The 16,536-nt window shown below is 39.5% G+C and overlaps 1 protein-coding gene across 1 annotated transcript in view; it reads right to left on the reverse strand.

The window, feature by feature from the left end:
* LOC111966535 (uncharacterized) overlaps nucleotides 1-15,613 on the reverse strand; it is a 17,581-nt gene extending 1,968 nt beyond the window's left edge. The window contains exons 1-6 of the mRNA XM_023991260.2: nucleotides 15,517-15,613; nucleotides 13,433-13,494; nucleotides 8,038-8,107; nucleotides 1,272-3,579; nucleotides 1,077-1,151; nucleotides 818-850 (exon numbers count right to left, since the gene is read on the reverse strand). Coding sequence (XP_023847028.1) covers nucleotides 818-850; nucleotides 1,077-1,151; nucleotides 1,272-3,579; nucleotides 8,038-8,082 — 2,461 coding nt within the window. The 5' untranslated portion in view covers nucleotides 8,083-8,107; nucleotides 13,433-13,494; nucleotides 15,517-15,613. The remainder of the gene's footprint in view (nucleotides 1-817; nucleotides 851-1,076; nucleotides 1,152-1,271; nucleotides 3,580-8,037; nucleotides 8,108-13,432; nucleotides 13,495-15,516) is intronic.
* Between the last annotated feature and the right edge of the window lie 923 nt (nucleotides 15,614-16,536).

Below are 16,536 nucleotides of genomic sequence, written 5' to 3' on the forward strand. Positions count from 1 at the left end.
CACTCTCTTACTTTCATGAGGGCTATTTTTGCTTTGACCACATTGATTCGGATGGGGTTTCTCACGATCCGCAAATGCGAGTTGTAGTTGCCATTTACCGATGGGAAAAACAAATGCTATTTGTTGAGTATTAGGAGTACAGTAATACTTCAGGCATTTCTGGAAAGCAGTGTTATTTACCCCCTTGATAGTTATGATGGGGAGAAAAATGACTGATGTGGGTGTCCCACCTAGCTATCTTAAGATGATTGCACGAACTGTAAGTCGCCCTGGATAAGAGCGTCTGCTAAAAGACTAAAAATTATAATAAATTGCTGTGACTAAAACGACACTAAAATTGTCCAGTGTTTTAGATAACTAAAACTAACGAGAGATGAAATTACTCAAATGTGACTAAGACTAAAACAGCTGCCAAAATGAACACTGGTCTCGCTGAGTCTCCCTTTAAAAAATTGGAACATTGCATGTAATTGTTGGAGCATGAGTAATGAAATCACAAGTGTGTGGATTACTTGGTCATTTTTAGAGCCACAATTTGAGACTCCTTCAGCAAAGTGGCTGAGTACCACTTACTAAAGAACAGAGCTCAAAGATCTGGCTTGGCAGGAAATATAAACCACTAATTCACCGACCACAGTCTACACGCAAGGACTAATATGTCTATAATAAAAATGTTTGTGGGAGTAAACAGAGAAACTATTTTGACATGAATAAGTGCTGGAAATGCATGCAGACATTTTAGAATAGTAGAGACTAAAGAGCCAAGTGGAAACAGAAACAAACACATCAATAAGATTAATCTGGGCAGGTTCCTTACCTGATCTTCCTGCCATGGCCTCCTGTGTCCTCTCTGGTGAGCCAATGGAAACACATGAATACAAATTCCTAAATCGCACGGGTCTGTATTGAAATCCTACAACATGCTGTTTGCATATACAGTATCAATTAAACTGTTGGCCCCAAGGTACAGTATGTGTGTGTCATTAATGAATATGTTATGGCTGGAAATTAAAATTGAACACGTTTCGAAAAGCTGCTGAGCCTTAAATGCTTTCATTTCACAACAAAATCTTTACCTTGTGGCTCACATGACCTTCCAGGAGTTTCTTCAGTCAAGTCTGTATCACTCTCTTCATCCAGCGCAACACACTCTGAAATACAAGCAAGCAAGAACATCTCTTAGCAAGGAGAGAGAAATAGACAGGTTGCTCAGAAAAAGTCACCATGACAGGGTTGAGGTACCAGGTTCAACTTGACAGATTGTTACATACCCACTGGACTGATGTGGATCTGGTCAAGACCTTTCCCCTTGAATTCGTTTAGCCTTCCCTGCTCCATCGCCATGAGGACTTTGGTGATTTTTGCCAGCTGAAGTGTTCCCTCAGGTAACCTGTAATATTTATTGTCCATCTGTAGATCATGTCCCAGGAAATCGGCTAGCAGGTCCATGTCGGTGTCATTTAAGTTGAGTACAGTAGACATCATGGTGATGTGTTTACGCAACTTGGTGGACGAGAGGGATTCTGGACATTTAGCCCCACACTTCTTGGCAAAGAGACGCAGGCAGTCTGATCCGCTGAATGATGTTGGGCAGCCTGGAATGGCGAACATATAGATGTTCTCCTTCAGAACGCCGCAATGTTCACGCTTCTCTGCAAGCAGCTCCATTGAGTTGATCATTGTAGGGGATAGAAGCACTGCGACTTTCCTTGATCGCTTTCCACRTATTTCTATGCGACTAAAATGTTGGCATAGCGCCCGTTCAACATCTGAGAGGGAGTTCCTATAATCGTCATGTAAAGCAGTTTTGTCTCGAGACACGAATGAGGCCACTGTCATCAGGGAGGCATCCCCTAGTCTTTTTCGGTTAAAGACCGTCATTTGTGACAGAGTGACTTTAGCCAGCTGTGCCCACGTCTTCCTGTTAGGTTCTTTGGAAAGTTGGCTGTAGCATGTTTTCTGTTTTTCTTGAAGGTGGATATGCAGTTTCTTGACATCTTCAGCAAATGTCAAGATCAGTGGAGCATTGAACTTATTTTCTTCAAATGTTTTGTGAGCATGACACGAGATGTGCTCTCTCCAGCATGTCTTATAGATATGTTTGAAGTCCTCTACCTTCTGAGCCTTTTTCTTGTTACCGGAGACCCTAGCCTCACAACTAACTATGTCTGCAACCTTCTGAAGGTTATGGCCAAGTTTTAAGGCTAGTGAAGGTGTCTTTAGTGTATTCTTATCACTGTCAAAGCCACAAACAGCTTTCACAACACTGATTGTGTGGAGGAAGTTGGCTGGATCAATGTATTCCTCCAATCTCATGAGAGGTGATACCTGCTTCCCTTTCAAAACCAGTCTCCCCAGCTCGCGCATTTTCTGCCGTATCAATTCATGATTGGCACGTCTGTGTCCCATGATGTTGTAATGTTGCTCCCCGAACTGGATGATACATTTGTCTCTCTTTATGACATCTACCACCTCATCTTGTGTCATATCATTGACGAGTTTCCACAGTCCCTTGCTTATCCCATCTGGCACAGGTTGTGCATGGGCACAAATAGCCTGCACTCGTGTTTTACCAGGTTTCAGACGTACACCACTCAGTGGGCACCTTTTCATGTGTTTCCATAGGAATTTTCTTTTAAAGAGTCCTTGGCAGTTTGCACAGTGCAAGAAGTCTTTTGGATTTCCATTTGGGGAACTGGTTTGTTTACAAGGAACTATAACACCTTTGCCTTCTCTTATGACTTGCATGTTGTGTGCTCTGTCCCCTCGTTTTCTCAGTATAGTCAGTTGGAGCTTTCTGTCCTTGGAGTTCTTTGGGAAAGAAAGGGCCTTTGCGACTTCAGCTTCACTTTTATGAATCATTTCCAGATGCCGGGCAATTTTTGATTGTGGTTTCTCACAAAAGAGACAGTAATGTTTTTTGGTGTATCTTCTTGATCCATCTTTAGTCTTTGTAACGTGCATGACTTCAAGTGAACTTGTCGATTCTTGCACAGAGGTGTCAGATTCTATATTTCTATGTCTCTTAKAAGTCTTTTTTGGACCATCTTTAGGAGCAGATCTTGCTTTGGTGTGGCCTTTGTTCTTCAATACAGTGCAGTGCTCCAAGCTGCTGTCACTGTCACTTTCTGTTCTTGACACACATTCATCTCGTGTTATTTCTGTGCTGCTGATTGAGTCAGCAGAATTATATCCAAGCCTGTCTTTGTCAAGTTGGCCATCTTCAGGTTCCAATCTTGTTTTAATAGGGCATTTGTCCTTCAATGCAGTAAAGTCCTCTAAGCCGCTCTCACTGTCACTTTCTGTTCCTGGCACATATTCATATTCTGGCACATATTCATATTCTGTTATTTCTATGCTGCTGATTGAGTCTTCAGAATCATATCCAAGCACGTCTTTGTCAAGTTGGCCATCTTTAGGTGCAGATCTTGCTTTAGTGGTGCATTTGTCCTTCAATGCAGTAAAGTCCTCTAAGCTGCTCTCACTGTCACTTTCTGTTCCTGGCACATATTCATATTCTTTTATTTCTATGTTGCTGATTGAATCTTCAGAATCATATCCAAGCATGTGTTTGTTGAGCTGAAATCATGAAAACAAATCAGAATTGATACATTTGTTTTACTAAATGCATTGCCTGATCACTGAAAACCTGAACTGTTTTACTCCAACATATCAACTAATTTACTAAACCAATAACTGTGTCCTTATTATTCTGAAAAGGCCTATTTCATGCAATCAAGTAATAAAATAAAACCATGCTCCTTTCTTATTTGTAATCATTCCATTACCTATTCTGTATGCTAGTGTACAGAGTAAAACATGTATCAGGTCTCTAACTTCCTGACTAACTCCACAGCTAAAGGGATGCTGGGATACGGAGACAGATTTGGTCCTTGTGAAAGGAATGAGACTAATTCCATCCCTGTATGACGACCACAAAACAGAGTGGCCCTAGAAATATGATATCCACAGTATCTTGGCCTGAGCTCAGTCTTGCTCGACCTCTTCGGACTCTATGTCACAGCCAGAAATATCAACTCAGGGATAATCTTCAGACCTTAAAGTTTCCGGAATGGTGACTTGCTCAGGTAGATCATTTTTAGAAAGCTAAATGTCTCATTAGACCCATATAATACCTAGTCACCTCAAATTATTGGCACCCTTGATAAAGAAGAGCAATAAAAGACTATAAACTAAATACAAATACTGAGCTATATTGTTTGCTCCAAAAAGTGTTTTAATTATTATTTTATACTGATATAATTGCTCAGAGAAATAGATTGTTTCAATATTTTTTCTCTCTTAAAAAGATGGGTAAAGATAATTTTGACCCCTCTGTCAAAGTGGTCAAAAGTTTAGTATTTAGTTCCATATTCTTAGCACACATTGACTACATCAAGCTAGTGACTACACAAACTTGTTGCATTCACGCTTTGTTTTGGTTGTGTTTCAAAGATCATATCCTTAAGACATGCTAACCTCTCACCATTAGCAATAACAGGGGAGGTTGGCATGTCTTGGGGGTATGATCTTTGTTCTTTGGCCCTAATCTATGGATTTCACATGAGTGGGAATACAGACATGCATCGTGACACATCTCCTTCGCATAGAGTTGATCAGGCTGTTGACTGGATTGTAGAATGTTGTCCCACTACACTTGTTGCTTGATATTGGCGGGAACTGTAACACGCGTTCCTACACGTCGATCCAGAGCATCCCAAACATGCCTGGCGTGTATGCAGGCCAGAAACTGGGAAATGTTCAGCTTCCAGGAATTGTGTACAGATCCTTGCGACATGGGGCAATGCATTATCATGCTGAAACATAAGGTGATGGCTGCTGATGAATGAGCCTCAGGATCTCATCACGGTATCTCTGTGCATTCAAATTGCCATCGATAAAATGCAATTGTGTTTGTTGTCTGTAACTTATGCCTGCCATACCATAACCCCAACGCCACAATGGGGCACTCCATTCACAACGTTGATATCAGCAAAATGCTCGCCCACACGACACCATACACGTGGTCTGCGGTTGTGAGGCTGGATGCATGTACTGCCAGAATCTATAAAACGACGTTGGAGACAGCTTATGGTAGAGAAATTAACATAAAATTCTCTGGCAACAGCTCTGGTGGACATTCCTACAGTCAGCATCCCTCAACTTGAGACATTGTGGCATTGTGACAAAACCGAACATTTTAGTGGCCTTTTATTGTCCCCAGCACAAGGTGCACCCGTGTAATGATCGTGCTGTTTAATTTGCTTATTGATACGCCACACTTGTCAGGTGGATTGATTATCTTGGCAAAGGAGAAATCCTCACTAAAAGGGATGCAAACAAATGTGTGCACAAAATGAGAGAAATGGGCCAGAATTCACCCAACTTATTGTGGGAAGATTGTGGAAGGCTACCCTAAACATTTGACCCAAGTTAAACAATTTAAAGGCAATGCTACCAAATACTAACTGAGTGTATGTAAACTTCTGATCCACTGGGAATGTGATGAAAGAAATTAAAGCAGAAATAAATAATTCTCTCTACTATTATTCTGACATTTCACATTCTTAAAATAAAGTGGTGATCCTAACTGACCTAAGACAGGGAATTTTTACTAGGATTAAATGTCAGGAATTGTGAAAAACKGAGTTTAAATGTATTTGGCTGAGGTGTACGTAAAGTTCTGACTTCAACTGATATATAAATATATATACACACATATAAATAAATAAAACTCAGCAAAAAAAGAAACATCCCTTTTTCAGTACCCGGTCTTTCAAAGATACTCCAAATAACTTAACAGATCTTCATGGTAAAGGGTTTCAACACTGTTTCCCATGCTTGTTCAATGAACCATAAACAATTCATGAACATGCACCTGTGGAACGGTCGTTAAGACACTAACAGCTTACAGACGGTAGGCAATTAAGGTCACAGTTATGAAAACTTAGGACACTAAAGAGACCTTTCTACTGACTCTGAAAAACACCAAAAGAAAGATGCCCAAGATCCCTGCTCATCTGCGTGAACGTGCCTTAGGCATGCTGCAAGGAGGCATGAGGACTGCAGATGTGGCCAGGGAAAGAAATKGCAATGTCCGTACTGTGAGACACCTAAGACAGCGCTACGGGGAGACAGGACGGACAGCTGATCGTCCTCGCAGTGACAGACCATGTGTAACAACACCTGCACAGGATCAGTACATCAGAACATCACACCTGCGGGACAGGTACAGAATGGCAACAACAACTGCCCGAGTTACACCAGGAACGCACAATCCCTCCATCAGTGCTCAGACTGTCCTCAATAGGCTGAGAGAGGCTGGACTGAGGGCTTGTAGGCCTGTTGTAAGGCTGGACCTCATCGGCAACAATGTCGCCTATGGGCACAAACCCACTGTCGCTGGACCAGACAGGACTGGCAAAAAGGGCTCTTCACTGACGAGTCGCAGTTTTGTCTCACATGGGGTGATGGTTGGATTCGCTTTTATCATCGAAGGAATGAGCGTTACACCGAGGCCTGTACTGGGGAGCGGGATCGATTTGGAGGTGGAGGGTCCGTCATGGTCTGGGGCGGTGTGTCACAGCATCATCGGACTGAGCTTGTTGTCATTGCAGGCAATCTCAACGCTGTGCATTACAGGGAAGACATCCTCCTCCCTCATGTGGTACCCTTCCTGCAGGCTCATCCTGACATGACCCTCCAGCATGACAATGCCACCAGCCATACTGCTCGTTCTGTGCRTGATTTCCTGCAAGGCAGGAATTCCAGTGTTCAGCCATGGCCAGCGAAGAGCCCGGATCTCAATCCCATTGAGCACGTCTGTGACCTGTTGGATCGGAGGGTGAGGGCTAAGGCCATTCCCCGCAGAAATGTCCGGGAACTTGCAGGTGCCATGGTGGAAGAGTGGGGTAACAGCAAGAACGGGCAAATCTGGTGCAGTCCATGAGGAGGAGATGCACTGTAGTACTTAATGCATCTGGTGGCCACACCAGATACTGACTGTTACTTTTGATTTTGACCCTCCCCTTTGTTCAGGGACACATTATTCAATTTCTGTTAGTCACATGTCTGTGGAACTTGTTCAGTTTATGTCTCAGTTGTTGAATCTTATGTTCATACAAATATTTACACATATTAGGTTTGCTAAAAAATAAAAGCAGTTGACAGTGAGAGGACGTTTCTTTTTTAGCTGAGATATATATATTTATATATTTTTTTATGAAATCTTATTTACAAAAATCTGCAAGGAATAAGAGAAAATCCACAAATCCAGATGTACAAAGCTGATACAGACATACTCAAGACAACTCAAAGCTGTAATCGCTGCCAAAGGTCCTTCTACAAAGTATTGACTCAGGGTTGTGAATACTTATGCAAATTAGATGTTTATCCYTAATTTTCTATACATTCGGTAACATTTCTAAAAGCATGTTTCACTGTCATTATGGGGTTGTTTGTGTGTGTAGATGGGACATTTTTTTGTAATTTTATTTGTCACATGAGGCCGAATACAATAGGTATTACCGTGAAATGCTTACCTACAAGCCCTTAACCAACAATGTAGTTAAGAAAAATACGAGTTAAGCAAATATTTACTAAATAAACTATAAAAAAGTTACAAAATAACAATAACGAGGCTATGTACAGGAGGTACCGGTACAGAGTCAATGTGTGGGGGTAGAGGTTAGTCGAGGTAATATGTAAAGTGACTATGCATAGATAATAACAGCGAGTAGCAGCAGCGTAACAAAATGTGGAATAAGGTATGAATACTGAATCAAGAGGTATGAATACTTTCTGAAGGCAGAAGCGTTTTTGAAAATCAGGAAGGCAGAAGTCTCTGCAGAATTGCAGTTCACAGTCAGCCTAAAACATGACATAGTTGCTGCTGACACACAATGGAAGTGAAACAAGCTCCAAAATGGCTATTGTACAAGTATCCCCAAACATTTCTCCCAAAACACAAGTGGTTACAACTTTGCAGGACTTAAACAATATCAGCCATTTTGTGTTGTGATATACAATGATACTTACAAATACACTCTCCACTTCTCTGGTTGAAGAAGATGTATTGTCCATTTCTGAGCTTGACTGAAAAGAAAATCTAAAAAAAACCATTTCAGGTAATGAAATGACAACACTCATATCAGTGACTTGCATCTTATGAGAGGTTGAACTGACARTCTTCCAAAATAAAAAGGAAGCAAAGCTCCTTACTAGCAAAAGTGACACAGACAAGCTGAAATCTTAGAAGACAACATCTAGGTTAGGGCTATTCAAATGGCGGCCAGCGGGCAAGATGCGGCCGTTTACCAATTTAGATTGGCCATTTGATCAAACATTWTTTTWTTTTTTATTCATCAGCTAAAAATCCATGCAGAAATCCAATGTTTAGTGCCAAAATTAGCTCTCGTTCAATATTCTTCAATGGGAGAATCTGTTTTCCTATAGTCCTGCCCATTAAGTGCTGTCAATCAATAGCACTAAGATACCAGTTACAGCCAATCAGAGCTGCTAACAGGGGTACAGGGTCTGTCTGCCCGCCTATAGGTGGTATGGACTCTTTAAAGTTAAAGAATGTTAAAGAATGCAACGGACTCAGTTATGGCCATCATAAACTTTATCCGATCAACATGTAGCCTTCAACATTGCTTGTTTCTTAGTCTGCTGAAAGACATGTCTGCTGAGCATCATGATTCAGTGGTTAAATAAGGGTAGGCCTAACGCTCTCAAGAGAGTATGTGAGCTTAGGGAGGAGAGAGTTGCTTATCTCCGCGACTGCTCTCAGAAGAAACCCATCACATCCTAGCGAAAAATAGTTTTTTTGTGATATCTTCAATCACTTGAATGGACTTAATTTTGGACTACAGGAGAGGGACAAAACAGTTAATGACATTAATTAAAAATGGTCTGCTTTTCCAAAGAAATTTGGGTAACACTTTACTTGACACCCAATATCATAACACGTTATGGCACGGTCAAAACTAGAGGTCGACCGATTAATCGGAATGGCCGATTTCAAGTTTTCATAACAATCGGAAATTGGTATTTTTGGGCCGTTCATTTGCCGTTTTTTTTAACACCTTTATTTAATCTTTATTTAACTAGGCAAGTCAGTTAAGAACACATTCTTATTTTCAATGACGGCCTAGGAACGTTCTGCTGCAGAATGACAGATTTTTAACCTTGTCAGCTCGGGGGATCCAATCTTGCAACCTTACAGTTAACTAGTCCAATGCTCTAACACTGATTACATTGCACTCCACGAGGAGCCTGCCTGTGCCGCGAATGCAGTAAGCTAAGGTAAATTGCTAGCTAGCATTAAACYTATCTTATAAAAAACAATCAATCAATGACTRTCATTGCTCCAATATGTACTTAACCATAAACATCAATGCCTTTCTTAAAATCAATACACAAGTATATATTTTTAAACCTGCAYATTTAGCTAAAAGAAATCCAGGTTAGCAGGCAATATTAACCAGGTGAAATTGTGTCATTTCTCTTGCGTTCATTGCACGCAGAGTCAGGGTATATGCAACAGTTTGGGCCGCCTGGCTCTTTGCGAACTAATTTGCCAGAATTTTACGTAATTATGACAACATTGAAGGTTGTGCAATGTAACAGGAATATTTAGACTCATGGATGCCACCCCTTAGATAAAATACGGAACGGAATAAACGTTTTGTTTTCGAGGTGATAGTTTCCGGATTAGTCAAAGGTATACGGTTTAGAGAGAAATAGTCGACGCGTTATAATTCCTGTAATAACTTGCGGCTGAACTTGACAGGGGTTCCTTCGTTATTTTACCGTTCATGTCTTCCATGGAGAATGTCTTGATCTACTTCAAATAAGGTCTGTGTTTCGTGCAGGCTTAAACCGCCTCGACGTTTTGATACCCGTGTAAATCTCACTAGGATAAGGTAACGTTTGTCAACATATTTTCATAAATCCACTCTACAAAAAAAATGATCTTCGCTTATATTTAGCCAATATTGATCAGAGTTACCTTGTCCTATGGATATCTACACAGTTATAAAATTGGCAAGGTGGTGTAAGCCTACACGAAACACAGACCTTATTTTAAGTGAATCTAAAAAATATCCTATGGAATAAATGAAGGAACCGCTTTTCAGATTTTGCTAGAAGGTGTCATGGGAATTATGACTCGCACTTTGGTTGTCAATTCTTACCATGCCCATTATTAAAATAGGATTTCCTGCATATAGAAATGACAGTTTTTGTTTTCAACATTCATCACAGGTAACTTAAACTCTACTTTTATTCAAACAGTTGAGAGTATTTGTCTCCTAAGCAGACTCTTCAGTATCATTGTCACTTCAGAGCTGTGTGTGTGTGTGTATTTATGTATTATATTAAGTTAAAATAAAAGTGTTCATTGTTCATTCAGTATTGTTGCAGTTGTCATTATCACAAAAATGTGTGTGTGTGTATGATATATATAAAAACATTTCTTTTTTAAATAAATCGGCATCAGCTTTTTTTGTCCTCCAATAATCGGTATCGGCGTTGAAAAATCATAATCGGTCGACCTCTAGTCAAAACCATGTCAAAATATGTCATAACAGCTAACATAACTTTTCATAACATAGTCATAACAGTCATTGCATCATTTTATGGCTGGTTATGTTCAAATGTGTTTTTTTCCTGCCAATAACTTTAATTTAGTTTGTTGTTGTAACAAATTCTTTAGTCATATTTTTTTCTCCATCATATTTTAAATAACTTGTCATAATAAAGCATTATGATCATTATGACCTTCATAATCATATAAGCCAGATATGCCTATCACGTACTTTCCCTTATGTCAGTCATCAGTCAARTAGAGGGTGTCTTGTCCTGTTCCTTAAATCTGCTCCTGCATACATCCCAGTCATCAGAAACAAAGCATTTGGGTAGGTGCATGTCTGACATCAATGTGTGCACAATTACAATAATAATTTAATATGGTCAATTTCAGAAAATGTTTGGTAACATAAACATACTACTGACAAGTAGGCTATGGTGTAATGAAATGTTTTGCTTTGTGTGGTAGGTTGTGGGTTTTGACACTTATGTAGGTGTCATAACCAGCCATAAAATAATCTAATATGTCACAACAGGGGTAAATATGCCAGGTTATGGCAAGTTATGTCAGCTGTTATGACATATGACATGGTTATGACCGTTTCATGACGTGTAAGGACGCTGGGTGTCAAGTAAAGTGTTACCGAAATGTTGTATTTTCCCAAACAACTTTGCAACGAGATTTGGTGAGTTTAATCTCCCCACAGAGGTGATGCATTTGGTTAGGGACATGTTCGATACTGAAGGGGGGGGGCACTTCTATGCGAAAGCTAAACAGGTGCCGACGTCACTCAATGAGGGTTCCCTCCAGCTGTAGACATGCAAACATCTTATCTGAGGCAGGCACTTAAGTCTGTGGGCTGTGCAATGTTTTGGACTGAGCATATTACTGCAGAGTAATTCCCAAACATGACAGCACTGGCGTTTTTTCTTTTAACGGTGTTTGGATCAACATACACAACATATAAATCCAGMTTCTCTCACATGAAAACGAACACTGTTCTTCTCTGTCAAATGTGCATCAACAACACTGCGGGTTGCCCTGAATCAATTTGTGCCAAATGTTTTGCTCTTTCACAATTTAAAAAGTGCATCCAACTTGGAATTCTAACTCGGAAACTCTGGCATCTTTCTACAGCTCAGACTTTCCAACCTGAAGATTACTGACATTGTGATTTGACCCTGTTTTTTCCCCAAGTTCCCAGTTGTCTTGAAAGCACCATTAATGTTTCTGCACTTTAATGTTCCATCATTATGCAGTTTTACATATTCATAAGCATGATCATTTCATACTTCAAAACATGTTCATAACAATTATCAGATTATCGTGAACCATCATAATAACATGGCCTGTACATTGTAACAATTAATAACCCCTTACATTGTCAGGTTAATAATTTAACTGATAAAAGTATTTACAGTTTGAGTAGAATAACTCTGACTTTTATTGACAAATATCTATCAAATAGGACACAATGCGTGATTTCTGATTGTCTAGTTTTGGATATTACAAAAGGTGTACCGCAGGGATCAGTATTGGGACCTGTTTTCTTTCCCATTCATATAAATAATATTGGTCTCTGTTAAAACTTGTAATATTCATCTGTATTCAGATGACACTTATGTATGCCATTGTTCCAACTGTTGACAAGGCTATATTAGAGCTGCAATTTGACTTTGTTGCCTGACAAAACAGCCTGTTTGGTTTAAACCGTGTTCTTAATGCGGGCAAGACACAATATATGTTGTTCTCTAATCCTCGCAAACAAAAAACATTTGACTACATATTTATTCATTGGTTGGTTCTCCCATCAATCTGGTTCCCGGCAATAAATATCTGGGCATTTGGATTGACAAGATTTAATGTTTAAAAAAAGATATGGATGAGCAGGTTAAAAATCTACRATTTAATGTGGGCTCCTTTATAGAAATATATCTTGCCTCTCCCTAAATAGCAAGAAGCAGATTGTACATTGAACTTTCGTGCCAGTTCTTGATTACGGTGACACCATTTACCAGACTGCAGCAGCCATTACTGTTAAACCTTTGGATGCCATGTCTCCCATAGCACCCTTCACAGGTGACAGTTTCAATACTCACCACTGTATCAAAAGGTTGGCTGGTCCTCATTAAAGTCCCGTAGATCACTTAATTATTACCTTTTTGTTTACAAATTTCTACTACACAAGCTTCCGACTTATCTAACTTCACTGTTCAAATATAAAAACATGAGATACCAAACCCGTCCACAAGGTCGGTTGAATCTTAAGGTTCCTCGGGTCTCCACCGAACTAGGTAAATCCGCGTATAGTTTTAAAGCACCTCATAGCTGGAACCAACTATAAAATAGTTTTAAAGCACCTCATAGCTGGAACCAACTATAAAATACATTACAATTGCATGTTCTGGTGCCACTGGCAATTTAAAATATTGATTGGGGACCTGCTTATTGAGGAATGTAATAGTTTTCCTTGAATATTTGTGTAGTGCTTTATTTTACTTGTTTCATATTGTATTTGATTTTTAGATTTGTCTTATGAAATTATATATAGAGGGCTCCCGTGTGAAAGAGAACCTCATCTCAATGGTGACTCCCTGCTAAAATAATGATACAATTAAATAAAATTAACTGGCAACATTGCCCAGCCCCTCAACCCAAAACAGAGAGAGGTAGGGAACTGGCAGTAATTAGACACTGAATGCATGTATTCACTAGGAAACAACATTAATACATGTAGCTAAGGATGCACAATAAATTAATTGGCTAGCAAGCCTACATGAAGCAGAAAACAACTAGCTGAATGTCGAATGTTTTTAATCAGATAATGTTACAATATCTTACCTCCACACCAGTCGGGAAAGAGTGCTTTGTCCTGCTAAAGCGTCAATTGGCCTGTTTAGTCCCTGAAAGAAAACGGATTGAAAAAGATGATTTGCAACATTTCCTGGCTAGCCAAATCACCAATTCAGGATTTTAAAAATAAGCGGTTCTTTGTAGTTGACACATTCCTGAATTTACAATTAACTAGTTAGTTTAACTTTGGTTGTTTATCTAAACACCGCCTGCTGGAGATCAGTAGGGACATAAACGTTCAGCCTGCTGCAGAGACCCTATCTATGGTCGCTCTAGTCTAGAGCCCTGGTTAAATTGTGTTTATGAGCATTTTTTACATCTCTAAATGGATAAACTTGTGAGAAATGTGATTATTGAACAAATCTGTGAGTTTGTGTAATTTATTATCATGCTAAATTAAGATATTTAATTATTTTGCCATATGAAAATAACAAATAAAATATAGGTTTATATCTAATTCATGTATATTACGCTACTTTCCATGATGTGGACAGTATATAAACTGTGTGTTACTACTACATTACACAAATTGACCACATCGAATGGGGGTAGGGTTACACATGCTTTTTACCTCAGATTGGTGATGTTAGTATAAAAGTTTATCGTCAACACGATGACAAAATATCAATTGCTTAAAACAGATCAATATATTTGGTGTTGTAATGTTGATTTTGTCATACAATCTGGGGGTAGCATAATTTAGAACGCTAATAACATTTTATTTCTCAAATGGCGCAGATAATTCGGGCGGTCTATATAAAAGTCGATGACTACACAACAATTGACGGAATTGAAAGTCAAACGATTACATAAATAGCAGCCAACCGTTGTCAATGTTGATACCTTATGGCGGGTCGTGATTCGTTGTAAATTAACTAAACAGAAAAAGTGTTGTATTCMCTTTTTCATGATGGCAGCCTCCCGAAATCAACATCCGCCATTTCAAAATATAGATAGAAGCCTTATACAAATTCTCATCTAACCAACCATGTACAGGTTATTCCAAGTTAACGTGTGGCCTTTGAATAGCGTTAGTTTAAACAGCGCTACACCCCAAACGTTTACCCCCTGTTCTATTGATTTCAGTATGATATCGATGGAAGTGATTAACAGAAAGGTATTGTTACACTTACCTCGTTGGTGACCTACTTGAATCAAAATGCAACGCTTCAAATTGTAGCTAGCGGTCTTCTACAAATTGTCCTCCAACCAGTGATATACACATTATTCCGTGTGATTTTTGAGTGTGTGAGATTTAACAGCACGTGCAACCTAATCTTCCCCCCTCTCGGGYAATTAATTTCAACATAACAGATTGGAGTGATTGACAAAACAGTGTTGTGTTTCTCTTTTTGTTTTGGTGACCCCCATATCCAAATGCAACATTCCAAAATGCAGCTGACTGTTGTGAAGGGTGTCCTCTAACCAGTAAAGTAAAATTATCCTCATTCCATGTGGTTTTTGAGTTGTGGTAGTTTGAACAGCGCATATTCCCCCATCGATTAATGATGTATTACCACTTGACAAAACTGGGTTTTGGTGAAGAGTGGTTTATAGGGTGCTCGTTTAAAATAATACAAGTAATATGATTACTATTGTTGCACATGTAAGTATAGATAGTAAATTGTATGTTTAGGTTTTCAATATATCACGAACTGTTTCTGCATATTGGTTATTGATTTGGACACTTTAAAACTGTTGGACATTGGGCTATTTATTAATGTCTTGTCAACAGGAAGCAGCGGCTGCATCATTTTCAACTAAAGTTATATAAATATAAATTGAACTTAACATTTAATTTAATGGTATTGTACTGCTAAATGAGTCCAAAAACTTGCAGTGATTTATTTATTTTGATGATTTACCAAGAATCCCCAAAACGGGTTTTTCGTCCCTACATTACTAATCGGACGGTAGTGTCCAACAACGTAAGCTAACAGTAGTTAGCTAGATAGCTTGCTTGCTTGGCAAGTGGGCTGATGTTGAAAACACACTCAGCGTTGCATGCCCCAATGATCAGATTAAACATTCAAATGAAAGTAATTTGTTGAATAAATAAACGTTGTACTCACATTTCATGAAGTTGATCTTTGTTATTCTAGCGAGAAAGCGTTCTCCCAGGGAAATCTTCTTCAAATGAGTGTGGCAGATCACAACTAACAGATAGGTGCATATAGCGCCACCTTCTGTACTGGAGTGTGAGGCCTTCCTTATTAATCGAGGCTATTAGAACTTCTTCTTTTTTCTTTCTTTTTTTTTCACCTTTATTTAACCAGGTAGGCTAGTTGAGAACAAGTTCTCATTTGCAACTGAACCTGGCCAAGATAAAGCATAGCAGTTGAACAGACAACACCGAGTTACACATGGAGTAAACAATAAACAAGTCAATAACATGGTAGAAAAAAAAAGAGAATCTATATACAATGTGTGCAAACGGCATGAGGTAGGCAATAAATCGATAATTACAATTTAGCAGATTAACACTGGAGTGATAAATCATCAGATGATCATGTGCAAGAAGAGATACTGGTGTGCAAAAGAGCAAGAAAGTAAATAATAAGCAGTATGGGGGGTGAGGTAAGTAAATTGGTGGGTAGTTTACAGATGGACTATGTACAGCTGCAGCGATCGGTTAGCTGCTCGGATAGCAGATTTTTAAGTTGTTGAGGGAGATAAAAGTCTCCAACTTCAGAGATTTTTGCAATTCGTTCCAGTCGCAGGCAGCAGAGAACTGGAAGGAAAGGCGTCCAAATGAGGTTTTGGCTTTAGGGATGATCAGTGAGATACACCTGCTGGAGCGCGTGCTGCGGGTGGGTGTAGCCATCGTGACCAGTGAACTGAGATAAGCGGCACTTTACTCTGCATAGCCTTGTAGATGACCTGGAGCCAGTGGGTCTGACGACGAACATGTAGCGCAGGGCCAGCCGACTAGGGCATACAGGTCGCAGTGGTGGGTCGTATAAGGTGCTTTAGTAACAAAACGAATGGCACTGTGATAAACTGCATCCAGTTTGCTGAGTAGAGTATTGGAAGCTATTTTGTAGATGACATCGCCGAAGTCGAGGATCGGTAGGATAGTCAGTTTTACTAGG

This window comes from Salvelinus sp. IW2-2015, linkage group LG7 (genome assembly GCF_002910315.2).
Source record: "Salvelinus sp. IW2-2015 linkage group LG7, ASM291031v2, whole genome shotgun sequence".
NCBI classification, from domain to species: domain Eukaryota; kingdom Metazoa; phylum Chordata; class Actinopteri; order Salmoniformes; family Salmonidae; genus Salvelinus; species Salvelinus sp. IW2-2015.